Source organism: Moschus berezovskii, chromosome 24 (assembly GCF_049115385.1).
Source record: "Moschus berezovskii isolate FMDL1 chromosome 24, NW_MosBer_1.0, whole genome shotgun sequence".
Taxonomy (NCBI): domain Eukaryota; kingdom Metazoa; phylum Chordata; class Mammalia; order Artiodactyla; family Moschidae; genus Moschus; species Moschus berezovskii.
Window position 1 is genome coordinate 8,691,880 of NC_142483.1, and position 12,351 is coordinate 8,704,230.

The window sequence follows — 12,351 nt, forward strand, 5'->3', positions numbered from 1 at the left end:
AATAGAGACAGAATGATTGCTCTAAGTGGATCCCAGCGCCTGCCTCCTGAGTAGTGCAGGAAATGAAACTAGTAAGAGCACCCCTGCTGATCAAGGATAGAGGCAGAGTGCGCTAGCCTCTGCCTCTTTATAGAGCTGGAGTGGGTACCACTGCACATCTATATTATAAGTGTGTCTAGTGGACTACTTAAAGTTAGGTCCTCCTGTGAGATGGAAGCCCTTTGAGTCTGCTTACAAACTGTTTCTTGGCTACTTGATTCTTAGTAATTTAAAGAGTTATCCTTCAGAAGGAGATAGGGCCAGGCAGAATCTTCCCTCTTGGCCAGTTGACAGGGGAGTCTGCTCCAGGGAAACAGTTTGAACCCAGGCAGCAGAGTTACAGAGGAGCGTTTTCAGAACACAGAGACTTCCCCAACACCACGACCATTCTCAAGTGTCCTGTGGGGATCCATGTGCAGGGCTGTGAAGATGTTCCCCACGTGACTTATGATCGATGCACACAGGTGCATATGTATATATATACACACACACAGGCCCTACAAAAAATGTTTTATGGAGCTGAATTATAAGCCGGAGACTGTGGGTGGAGAATGAAAAAGCTTTCCATCTCCTCTGACCCTGCGTCTCTTGGTGCTTCGGGACTCTTCCTTCTGTTTTCAGCCACTCTCAGCAGGATTCTTCACGGTCTCTCTAAGTCCTGTGTTTGGCACAAGCTGCCTCTAGGCGGACATCTCACCCATTTGTGCTCTGGGGTTGATCTGGAGTGCAAGTAAACAAATGTAAGGTATCTCTCATGATGTTTGATGCATCCTGCCTCCACTTGGTTCACTGCAGTGAACTCCTGGGAGGACCAGCTCATGCCTGTGGCTCAGCTCTGGAGGTCTCTAATCAGTGTCCTTACACATAATCTGGCTGAAAGGGGAGGCCTTTTGCAGGGCACTGAGGTGTGATTGAGAACTGTGGCTTGGTGTTCAGACTCTGCAGGCATTCCTCCCTTTTGTGTATCTGTTGTTTTAGGAGGAGCCTTGCGTTGTCTTGATCTCCAGTGTGTGTGTGTGTGTGTGTGATTGGGTTTGTTTTGTTTTTTCTGTTTAGTGCTTTCTTTCAGACATCAGATTGTGGGGGTTGCTGCCATGTAAGCTTCTATAGCTGATGTATGAAGTCAGGAGCTTGGGTGAGGAAGAGGATGTTGGCTGGTTCCCCTCTGGCATTTGGGGCATTGACCCTTCTCTTTCACATGATGGTTGTCCAGTGGGTCTAGGTCCGCTGCCCCCTGTAAACCCTGAAGCCATCTGTCTCCTTTTTAAGATGCTCCTGGGTGGTTTGGGGTCGCGAGCCAACATCCTCAGTATCCAGCCCAGGGTTGCCCTGAAACATACCCCACAGAGTTTTTAAAGCAACACAACTATAACGTCTTTGTCCTTATTTTCTTAGCTTCTAGGGACCTATTAAAAGAGTTTCCACAGCCCAAAAATCTTCTCAACAGTGTGATTGGAAGAGCCCTTGGCATCTCACATGCAAAAGACAAACTGGTCTACGTGCACACAAACGGACCGAAGAAAAAGGTAACTGGTGGCAGGAAAGCGTGTTGGTCTGAGTCTCAGGAAGGAAACCAGCTGCCCTTTTCTCCCCCAGATTTCTCGTCAGGGAGGCCATAGTGTAGGTTTTTTGAATTGAGAATGGTCAGCGGAGAATCTCAGAACAAAGCTAGGTCTGGAGAAGAGTCTGGTTTAGGGAAAGGAAACATGGGCAGGTTGAAGCGAGACGTTCTCTCATCTTGTGTAAGACAGGCCACTGTAGTGGGCCCTGGTATTGGTCCCTCCTCAACTTCCTGGAACTGTAGAGGTTTAGAGTTGATGATAATTCCTGCTCCCAGAGTCTTGTAGGTCCTGGGACCAGGAAGCATGCAGGCAAACCATTCTGAATGAAGATTTTTAAGAATAAGGGTGGGTCCCACCTTGCCCTCTGGCTGGAACATGGCACTTTGAAGAAGCAAAGCAACTTGAGGTGGGACAGTGGCTTGGGGGGTGGGGGGCTTGGAGCCTTCCAAGGAGCTAATGATGGGGTCGGGGTTCTGTCTCACACTCAGCCCTGCTGCCATGAGGGCTGCAGCTTTCCTGTGGATTCTCCGTGTGATTTGTAATCCCTTTGTAGCCCAGAGAGGCAGGGCTTCTGATTCTCTCTTCTCTTCCTCAGAAAGTCACCCTCCACATAAAGTGGCCCAAGAGCGTGGAGGTAGAAGGCTATGGCAGCAAGAAGATTGACGCTGAGAGACAGGCTGCAGCCGCCGCCTGCCAGCTGTTCAAGGTGACCCTCCCCTCGTGAAAACCACGCAGACCTCCCTCCTGGGAACTTCTTGCAGTAATGGTCTTCCTGGGGCCAGATGCTCCTACGTTTAGGATGGCAGAGTGTTCAACCACTCAACCTGTCCTGAGCCCTTTTCATCATGTGGCTCCTTTTTTGCTTCAGCCATTGAGGGAACAGATGAATATTATTTTCTTGTCACTGTAGTTACTTAAGTTTCTGTGGGTTCAGAAACCACAGCGAAGAACCTCTTAGTGGAGAGCACTCCCTCTGTCCAAGTAGACTGCTGTCTTGGCTTCTGTTCTTTCCCTGTTATTTCATAGAGGTTTTTCCTTGTGGCCCCATAGTCCTCTTGCTTGCCATGAGAGAATGATAGTCATTTCTCTCACTTCCCAGTGGTGGGACATGGTTGCTTTGAGTTTTTGGTTAGGCAGCAGTTACTAGATCTTCAATGTTGCTCCCAGCCTTTCTTTCCCTCCCTAACCGACCCCCTTCATGGCTGTGCCATCCTTGGATCTTCCTCACATTCCCTGGTCTTTGCTTTGCCAGGGACAAAGCTATATTCCTTCAGCTTTTTTTCCACTCACAGTCTGCGGACGTCATTATCCTGCATCCTTCCTGGATCTGAGGAGGAAAGGTCCCCCTTCCTATCCTGGGTCTCCATACAACCCTTCTCTTTTCTCTCTCCCCTCTCTGCGTCTTCTCCATCCCATCTCTCACCCTTTTATTTAATTTTCCAATCCTTCCTCATCTGATTCTTTTCTGTAGGCATCAAAACTTCTTCAGTGTTGGGTAATTCCCTGGCGGTCCAGTGGTTAGGACACCGCGCTTTCACTGCCGAGGGCACAGGTTTGATCCCTGGCTGGGGAACTGGGACCCTGCAAGCAGTAGGGAGGCTTAGTCAAAAGCAAAGTCTTCAGTGCTCCGACCCCTCCCCAGGCCCTGCTTCCCACACAGAGCTCTCTGCGCCTGTGGTCCGCACTCTCTCTGTTTGAGCGCCGCGGCCCTTGCTGCGGCCCCCGCTTCCCTTCACATCCTCGTAGTGTTTCATGGTGATTGTTGGCTGACCGGGGCAGCTTTGCCAGGCTCACAGCCTCTCCTCAGGCCTAGCTCTGCTTCAGTGTCCTGTGGCTTTGGCACCGCGGGGCATCTTCCTCAGCCGATGGGTGTGCCTGCTCTCCTTTTCTCCGGCTCACTCCAAGCTCCTCTTCGAGTCCCACTCTCTGTAAATATCTCCTTTTCTGAACTCCTTCCCCCTGTGGATAGCGTCTCTCTCAGAAGTTTAACCATCCTTTCTTGTTTAATGTCTTGGAAGTTGCCATCCCTCATTGAGTGCCACTACCTCAGGGATTCTCAATCTGTGGGGATTTTGCCCGCTACGGGACACTTCGTAAGGTCTAGAGACGTGTTTGGTGGCCACAAAAAGAGGAATGCTGCTGGTAATAAGGCCAGGGATACTTCTGGATGTCCTGTAACACACAGGACAGCCCACTACAACAAGGAATTACCTAGCCCCAAATGTCACTGGGCTTTCCTGGTAGCTCAGATGGTAAAGAATCTGCCTGCAGTGTGGGAGACCTGGGTTCAGTCCTTGGGTTGGGAAGATCCCCTGGAAGAGGGCATGGCAGCCCACTCCAGTATTCTTGCCTGGAGAATCCCCAAGGACAGAGGAGCCTGGTGGACTTCACTCCATGGGGCCGCAAAGAGTCGGACATGACTGAGCAACAAGCACAAATGTCAGTAGTGCCAAGGGTGAGAGGAGCTTGTCTACCCGAATGTAAAAGGCACTTTAAACCGAGACCACGCTCAGCAAGTTGTGCTCACATTCCTCCCCAGCCTGTCCTCTCTCCTCTGTCTGTGCTCGTAGCCTTGTTTGTTTGTATGTTTAATTGTGGGTAAAAAGTTTACTGTCTTAACCACTTTTAAGTGTACAGATCAGTAATACTAAGCACAGCCACATTGTTGAACAACCAATCTCTAGAAATTCATCCACTTGCAAAACTGAATCTCTGTACCCGATAAACAGCTGTCCATCCTAGTCCCTTCCCCAGCCCCTGGCAACCACTGTAGCAGCTTATGGAAAAACCTGAACCAACTTTTTGGCCAACCCAGAATTCACAAATTCTTTCGGTGAATTTGACTACTCCTCATATGAGTGAAATTTGTAACTGCCTTATTTCAGTTAATATAATGTCCTCAGGATTCATCCATATTGCAGCAAGGGTCAGAATTTGTCTTTTTAAGGCTGCTGTATTCTGTTGTATGTATATATGACATTTTGTGTATGTGTTCATCCTTTGATGGACTCTGGGGTCTACCTTTCGGCCAGTGTGAATAATGCCGCAGTGACCTTGGGTGATACCCCTTAAAGACGCTGCTCTTAATCCCCAGAATTGGAATTGCTGGATGATATGGTAATTCTTCATTCTTTGAGGAACTGCCATAGTGTTTCCATAGTAACGGTAGTACTGTACCTTCCCCCCAACAGGGCACTAGTGTTCCAGCGTCTCCACGTCCTCACCACACTTACTAGGTGTCTCCGATAGGAGTCTTGACTGATCTGTGGATGCTGAGCCTGCTGACTGGTGGTGGCTGCTGGAATGACACGCTGAGTTTGCCTTTAGGAATAGTCCCCAGCGGCCGCAGCAGGGTCAGGCAAGACCAGAGACGGACACCCAGAGCAGGCGTGAATGCCAGTAGCAGCAGCGCAGGAACTTTTCTCTGGGGTGTTAAAGAGCTGCGGAGGGCAGGGGAGGGTCCGATGGCAGAGGCCAGGCACGAGTCTGCAGAAGGAGCCCCGGGGAGGGAAGCAGTCTGTGGACGGAGCAGGCTGGGAGGTGAGTGGGAGGCAGGGAGGAAAAGAATGCTGTCCTGGGGAAGGCCAAGGGAGAGGGTGCTGTGTTTGTTTTCCGTATAATCGGACAGTCCGTGTAAACAGTGAGGCAGAAGCGCGACAGCTGATTCTTGGGCCGGGCATCCGCACTCCCTCACCGAGCAGCTGTGGCTTCTCTCCGTGTCAGGGTGTGTGGCGTGCCCTTTGCCCAGCCTCTGTCACAGCGTCTCACTGTCCTGGAATCCTTGTGCGTTCCTCCATAGAGCTCTGACAGTTTGTCAAGGGCCCAGAGAGTCCATCCACACTTTGATTGCAGTTACATTACATGACTTAATTTAGGAGGCTTTGCTCTCCTTGGGCAAAAACGTTTCATCACAGGAACGCCCTTCGTTTGTGTCCTTTTACCAAATTCTATACCTTTTAAAAAAATATATGTGGTTACTGTTGCTGTTGTGAATAGGCTTTACCTGATACCATTTTAAATTATAGCTGGTTCTTTCGGAAACCTGAGGGGAGAGTTTTAAGAAGGGAGTGGTCACTCCTCAACTTGTCGGGAGTCAGGTGGGGTGAAGCTGCCCTGTGGAGCGGTGCCTGGACTTGGGCGCCCGCCGTCTTCTGCCACGCGTCTGAAAGCCTCTTGACTCTGCGGCTCACCTCTGTTGTCGTCACCACTCCCAACTTGAATTTTGTAACCTAGTGCTCTATTCATATGCTGCTCCTGTTTGTTCCAGCTTCTTGCTTGCTGTTTGGTTCCTTGGATGCTGGTTTCCTGCACTCCTCTTCTGCCTCTTAGAGTCAGGGCTTCTTGAGGGCAGGGGCCTGGCGTCCTCTCTCTTGCTGGTACCGAGTGCCGGGCGTGTTGCTTTGTCCACGTTAGAGACTCGGCAAACGTCTTATTTGATTTTCTCTAGAAAAGAATGTTTTAAAATAATGTTTTTGTATAAATGGCTTTAAAAACATTTGATGTTAGCTCTAGAATAGGTTCCCAGTGTAGGATTCTTGTTTCAGAGGTATATCTGTTTTACAATATAGACGGCATATTTCCTAATCACGCCACTCACTGAGGCTTTCTGGATCGTTTGTGAATGCATCTGCTTCCTGTTGCCCTGTGCGGTTTTTAATGGAGATTTTTCTTTAGTTTCTTGGTCTTTTGTCTAACAGCTATGGGAATTTACCTTGTCGTTTTCATCTGTTGATGCTAGACAGGTTAAGTGTTCTCCCTGTGCCCAGTTCTGGGCCAGGCCTGAGGTGAGTAGACAGGTGAAAAAGCCTAGCTTCCACACATGAGGGACCTGTGGGGTCACTGGGCAGGTTCTGAAGAGCCTGCGGCGCTATGTGCAGCCTGCGCTGAGGGTGCTATGGGCCCTCACAGCGCCCCCCTTTTCCCCCTAGGGCTGGGGTCTGCTGGGTCCCCGGAACGAGCTGTTCGATGCAGCCAAATACCGTGTGCTAGCCGATCGCTTTGGCTCTCCGGCTGACAGCTGGTGGCGCCCAGAACCCACCATGCCACCCACTTCCTGGAGGCAGCTGAATCCTGAGAGCATCCGGCCAGGGGGACCCGGGGGCCTGTCCCGCTCCTTGGGTCGGGAGGAAGAGGAGGATGAGGAGGAAGAGCTGGAAGAAGGGACCATCGACGTCACTGAGTTTCTGTCTATGACCCAGCAGGACTCCCATGCCCCACTCAGGGATTCCAGGTACAGCCAGGGGCAGGGGAGGCCAGGGAAACGGGCTGTGCCTTGACGTGGGGTTGGGGCACGTTCCCTGGGAGGCTTCTCTGCGATGGGAGGCCCCTGCCCTGCGTCTCAGTCACTGTCTGTCATTCATCAGTACATCTGCCTGTCTGGGGACAGCCAGCTGTGGCCATGTGCTCTGGCTGGGCTCTTCCAAGACAGCAGCATGGGTCTTGCCTCCAGCTCACACTTGAGCCCTTCAGAGCCCTGGCAACTGCTCTATCTGCCCCCTGCTCTCACTCTCCTGTGTGTCTGGGGGAATCGAGGGCATGCCCTTTGTGCTGTGTGTCTGTGAGAGGACCACAGGCCAAGCGGAGATGCCCCCACCTCCTGGCTGTCCACTGCAGTGATGCCATGTCCGAGCCCCTGGGTTTCAGAGCAGGTGAAATTGACTTGGGAAGAGAGCGCTTTTTCACTTAAAGTTTTGGTCCTCTCAGGGGGGGTTCCTTTGAAATGACAGATGACGACAGTGCTATTAGGGCTCTGACCCAGTTTCCACTTCCCAAGAACCTTCTGGCCAAGGTGATTCAGATAGCAACATCCTCCTCCACAGCCAAGGTGAGCTGGGTCTTCTGAAAGCGTGTGTGAGTGGGGAGCCGGCTTGCTCATGTCTGGGTTTCCCCAGGATCAGGTGGGAGGGAGAATGTAGGTCTGTGGGAGGCCTTAGATGCCCATTCCCTTAGCCCAGCCTGGGCTAGCTGGGGGAGCTTGGGGTCCTCGGAGGGTGAAGCAGCAGGGGCAGAATGGAAGTCGGGACACTGGAGCCCGGGAGGGGGCTGGGGACTGTAGGAGTGGAGACCCTGGATCTGTTCAAGGGGTGCGGGCACCAATGGAGGGTTGGGGAGCGGGTGGCTGGTTTGCTGAGGTTTTCATCTTCACTGCTGGGCTGAGGGGCTTTGGTTACTCAGAGCTTCTCTCCAGGTGCAAGGCCTTTTTGTTCCCCCAGGATGTGCTTGGCTCTTAGCTTGTGTTGGCAGCTTCCATTCCCAGCTGCCATCACACCTGTGCCTTGAAAGTGCTGAGGACTGGGCTAGGAGGGCAGGTAGTGGCGTCGCCCAGATGCCGTCTCCTCCTGCGAAACCATGCCGAGATCCTGGAACGGCGGCCCCGCGGGGCTCTCTTCTGCCTGTTCAGTGGCACTTCTTTGGTGGCTGCTGTTTGGTGCCTGCTCAGATGGGGGCTCAGTCCGTGTCTGGGTTCCGTGGCATTGGAGAACGGTCCTCGCCCCCTGCCGTCCTGTGACGCCGCCCTCATCCTTTGTGCAGAACCTCATGCAGTTCCATACCGTGGGGACCAAGACGAAGCTGTCCACCCTCAGCCTGCTCTGGCCCTGCCCCATGACCTTCGTGGCCAAGGGCCGTCGCAAAGCAGAGGCCGAGAATAAAGCAGCAGCCTTGGCTTGCAAGAAACTGAAGGTGAGTGCACAAGGGCCCTGGTGTGATGCGTGAGGCGTCTCGGAGCTCCTGCTACCCTTGGCAAATGGTCCACTTTCCTAGGAAATGAAAATCCACCTTTGCCAGGCTTCTGGCCTGGGCACCGAAGTAGCTGGTGTCACAGCCTTGTGTGTCAGGCTCTGGGGGCGCTATTTCCAGGGCTTCTCCACACTTACTGCAGAGGAGCTTTGCTGTGAGCTCGGCCTTTTCAGTGCTGTGGGCTGGAACCCGGGTGAAGCCAGGAGGAGACATGCTCATCATTGTTCTGAATGGTGTGGAGCTAGAGAAATGGTGTCTCTGTCGGGGGCCAGGCTTGGTATCTAGACAGATCTTGGTAACTTGGGCTTTGTGGCTAACGCGAACAATGTGACTTCATGTGGGATGCAGAGTGAGGGGACCAACAATCAGGCGAAGGCATGTGGCTTACAGCTGGCAGTTGTTCTGACGCTGCTTTGGAGTTGAGATGATTCCCCAGTCGTGGGTGTTATTGAACCCAGTGGAGGTCTGGTTTGCGGACTAAGAAGAAAGACACCGTGTTTTACTCCAAATGGACAGAAACCTTTGGTATACGTTTGGCTCTGGGAACTGAATATCATACATGACTGATGGGGAGAGATAGCGAGATCCTGGAGAATTGAAGACGGATGGGGTCGGGTAAGTGGTGAGAGGGAGTGGCTGTGTTGTTACCCGTGGCTCAAGAGGACAGAAGTAGGGCTAACTGGGAGGACTTTGAGGAAGTCTGTATTTTAATCCGACAAAAACAGTGACGAGATGACCCAAGCACGGTAGACACCTGTCTCAGGAAGGAGCAAGCTTCCCAGGGGCAGCCGTCTTCTGCTAGCACTTGGCTGCCTGCAGGCAGAGACTGCAGATAAATCCTCAGAGTCCTGGGAAAGGGCAGGGGCCTCTCCTGCAGCAGGGTGGCCCTGTGGGCACCTCTTTTGTTCCTGGGACTCGGAGACTAGAGGAAGGTGATTGGTCCCTGCAGGGGTAGACTTCCTTAGAAGTGCAGAATCTGGACATGACAGAGTATGGGGGAGATGGCTGGCTTTCCAATGTGTTGGAATGCTTTGTCTTACCTCTGGGGAGGTGGTCTTGGGTATGTGCAGAAATAAAACAAGAGTTTCCCTTCCAGTGGCTTATTTTACCAAGTTGTGTAAGTAGATACTTACAGGAATTTCCATGTACATTTGTGTGATGAACTGGGTATCGTGCAGGGATAGGAGGTGGTGTGGCAGTTGGACTTGAAAGGTTGGTGGGGGGATCGGGCTGGTGACTTTGCTGCGCAGAGAAAGCAAAGGGGCTTACAGGTTATGGGCTTGTTAAGGGCCTGGCCCACCTGGCCCAGAGGTCTATGTTGGGAATTCCTGGACGTGAGAGTGGGCTGTTGTGGGGGCCCCTGCTGCTCAGGGAGAGGTTTCTCAGGGGCACAGACCTGGCCAGCTGGGGGTTGTGATTAATAGTCAGACACGTCAGGTCTTACTTTCCTTGAATTGTTTTTAACTTTTTTTGGTGGAGACTTAACATCTTCCTGGTTCCTAATTTCTCCCTCCTGTACCATGTCAGTCCAAACCCAAAAATCTTACAAAAGAGGTTGCTCTGAGGGGGGTGGGGGGAGTTGCTTTGCAGGACTTCTCTGGAGCTGCCCAGCAGCTCTGGGCCAGTTCTGGGGAGCGGGCCCTAGACCGAGCCACCTGTGCCCCTCTGCAGAGCCTGGGACTGGTGGACCGGAACAATGAGCCGCTCACCCACGCCATGTATAATTTGGCCTCCTTGCGAGAGCTGGGTGAGACCCAGCGCCGGCCGTGTACCATCCAGGTGCCTGAGCCCATCCTCCGCAAGATCGAGACCTTCCTGAACCATGTAAGAGAATCCCCATGTTCCCCCTCACCTGCCCACAGCCTCCACCTGCAGTAGGCGACAGTGACCCCCTGCTTCCCTGCTGGGTGGAACCTGGGAGCACCCTGGCCCTGAGCCGTCCAGTCCTGGCCATAAATGTCCCGGGGCAGTCAGGGACTGAGTCCTGCGCGGCAGGTTGGACCACAGCGTCTGGTCGAGGTGTGCATCGTGGAGGGCCTGGCTGTGGGTAGAGGAGGAAGTATTGATCTTCATCATTTCATCTGCCTCTCCTGTCCCCCAGTACCCCGTGGAGAGTTCGTGGATCTCCTCAGAGCTCCGGCTGCAGGGTGAGGACATCCTGCCCTTGGGCAAGGACTCGGGGCCCCTGAGTGACCCCATCACAGGCAAGCCCTACGTGCCACTGTCAGAAGCAGAGGAGCTGCGTCTGAGCCAGAGCCTGCTGGAGCTGTGGCGGCGGCGAGGGCCAGTCTGGCAGGAGGCACCCCAGCTCCCCGTGGACCCTCATCGGGACACCATCCTCAGTGCCATCGAGCAGCACCCAGTGGTGGTCATTGCTGGGGACACGGGCTGTGGGAAGACCACGCGCATCCCCCAGCTGCTGCTGGAGCGCTACGTGACCGAGGGCCGCGGTGCGCGCTGCAACGTGATTATCACCCAGCCACGCCGCATCTCGGCCGTGTCTGTGGCGCAGCGGGTCAGCCACGAACTGGGCCCTTCCCTGCGCCGGAACGTAGGCTTCCAGGTGCGGTTGGAAAGCAAGCCTCCGGCCCGAGGAGGGGCCCTGCTGTTCTGCACGGTGGGCATCCTGCTGCGGAAGCTGCAGAGCAATCCCAGCCTGGAGGGCGTGAGCCACGTGGTCGTGGACGAGGTGCATGAGCGAGATGTGAACACGGACTTCCTGCTGATCCTGCTCAAGGGCCTGCAGCGGCTGAACCCGGCGCTGCGCCTGGTGCTCATGAGCGCCACCGGCGACAACGAGCGTTTCTCCCGCTACTTTGGTGGCTGCCCCGTCATCAAGGTCCCCGGCTTCATGTACCCTGTCAAGGAGCACTACCTGGAGGACATCCTGGCCAAGCTGGGCAAGCACCTGCACCCGCACCGGCACAGGCACCACGAGGTGAGGCCGCCCGCCTGGCCCGGCCCCCCGGAAGCCCCCGTCCCTGCTAGAAATGGCAAGCGTCGGGCCTGCCTGACGGGTGTGTGAGGGCTGGAGGTGAGGGGTCACGTGCCTTGGTGTGGCTGTGTCCTGTGCACGACCCCTGGCCCCAGGACTGTGACTGGCCTCTCTCCCCCACCGCAGTCTGAGGATGAATGCGCTCTCGATTTGGACCTGGTGACCGATCTGGTTCTGCACATCGATGCCCGTGGGGAACCAGGTGGGTGCTTTCTTCCGTCCCCCAGGCCCACCCTGCCCTCCACCTGCCAGGAGCCACTGGCTCATGCCTGCAGGGCCCCTTTACAGGTGGGATCCTCTGCTTCCTGCCGGGCTGGCAGGAGATCAAAGGAGTCCAGCAACGCCTCCAGGAGGCCCTGGGCATGCATGAGAGCAAGTACCTCATCCTGCCAGGTGAGAGCACGTCAGCGAGGATGGTGGCCCCTGCACCAGGCCTGCCCTCTGTCCCAGGGACTGACTCGCCTCGGGCTCAGGGTCTTGGGTCTGTCACCAGGCCACACTACTTTTTACCAGGTTGGTGATCTCTGCTGGGCATATTACTAATCTGGACTTCAGTTTCATCAAAATAGGGTCGAAATTCTTGCCTGCCCTTTTGCGGGGAGGATTTGACGGAGGTGGTGCGTGCCGGTGACCAGTGTGTTCTTGCTGCCACCAGTGCACTCCAACATCCCGATGATGGACCAGAAGGCCATATTCCAGCAGCCCCCCATTGGGGTGCGCAAGATCGTCTTGGCCACCAACATCGCCGAGACCTCCATCACGATCAATGACATCGTGCACGTGGTGGACAGCGGGCTGCACAAGGAAGAGCGCTACGACCTGAAGACCAAGGTGGCGCCCGCAGCCCGGCCCGAGCCCAGGCGACCCCGGGCCTGCGTGTCCAGAAAGGCCACGCGTGCGGGGTCCCAGTGTCCCTCCTGCGGGAGGGCCATCGAGGGGTCGAGTGGGATGAAGGCCAGGCCTGGGGGAGCGTGGAGGAAGGCCTCTGGCGTGCATGTAGCTGCTTACAGGCCCCCT

At 54.4% G+C, this 12,351-nt stretch overlaps 1 protein-coding gene across 14 annotated transcripts in view; it reads left to right on the forward strand.

Annotated features, from left to right (window-relative positions):
• Positions 1-12,351, forward strand: part of DHX30 (DExH-box helicase 30) — a 28,357-nt gene that overhangs the window by 14,016 nt on the left and 1,990 nt on the right. For 13 of the 14 annotated variants that reach the window (XM_055413713.2, XM_055413716.2, XM_055413721.2 and 10 more), the window contains 10 exons: positions 1,435-1,565; positions 2,197-2,307; positions 6,530-6,831; positions 7,305-7,425; positions 8,133-8,282; positions 10,011-10,163; positions 10,441-11,277; positions 11,461-11,536; positions 11,623-11,727; positions 11,990-12,165. In XM_055413713.2, the coding sequence (XP_055269688.2) occupies positions 1,435-1,565; positions 2,197-2,307; positions 6,530-6,831; positions 7,305-7,425; positions 8,133-8,282; positions 10,011-10,163; positions 10,441-11,277; positions 11,461-11,536; positions 11,623-11,727; positions 11,990-12,165 (2,162 nt within the window). The other variant, XM_055413722.2, reaches the window with a different exon arrangement.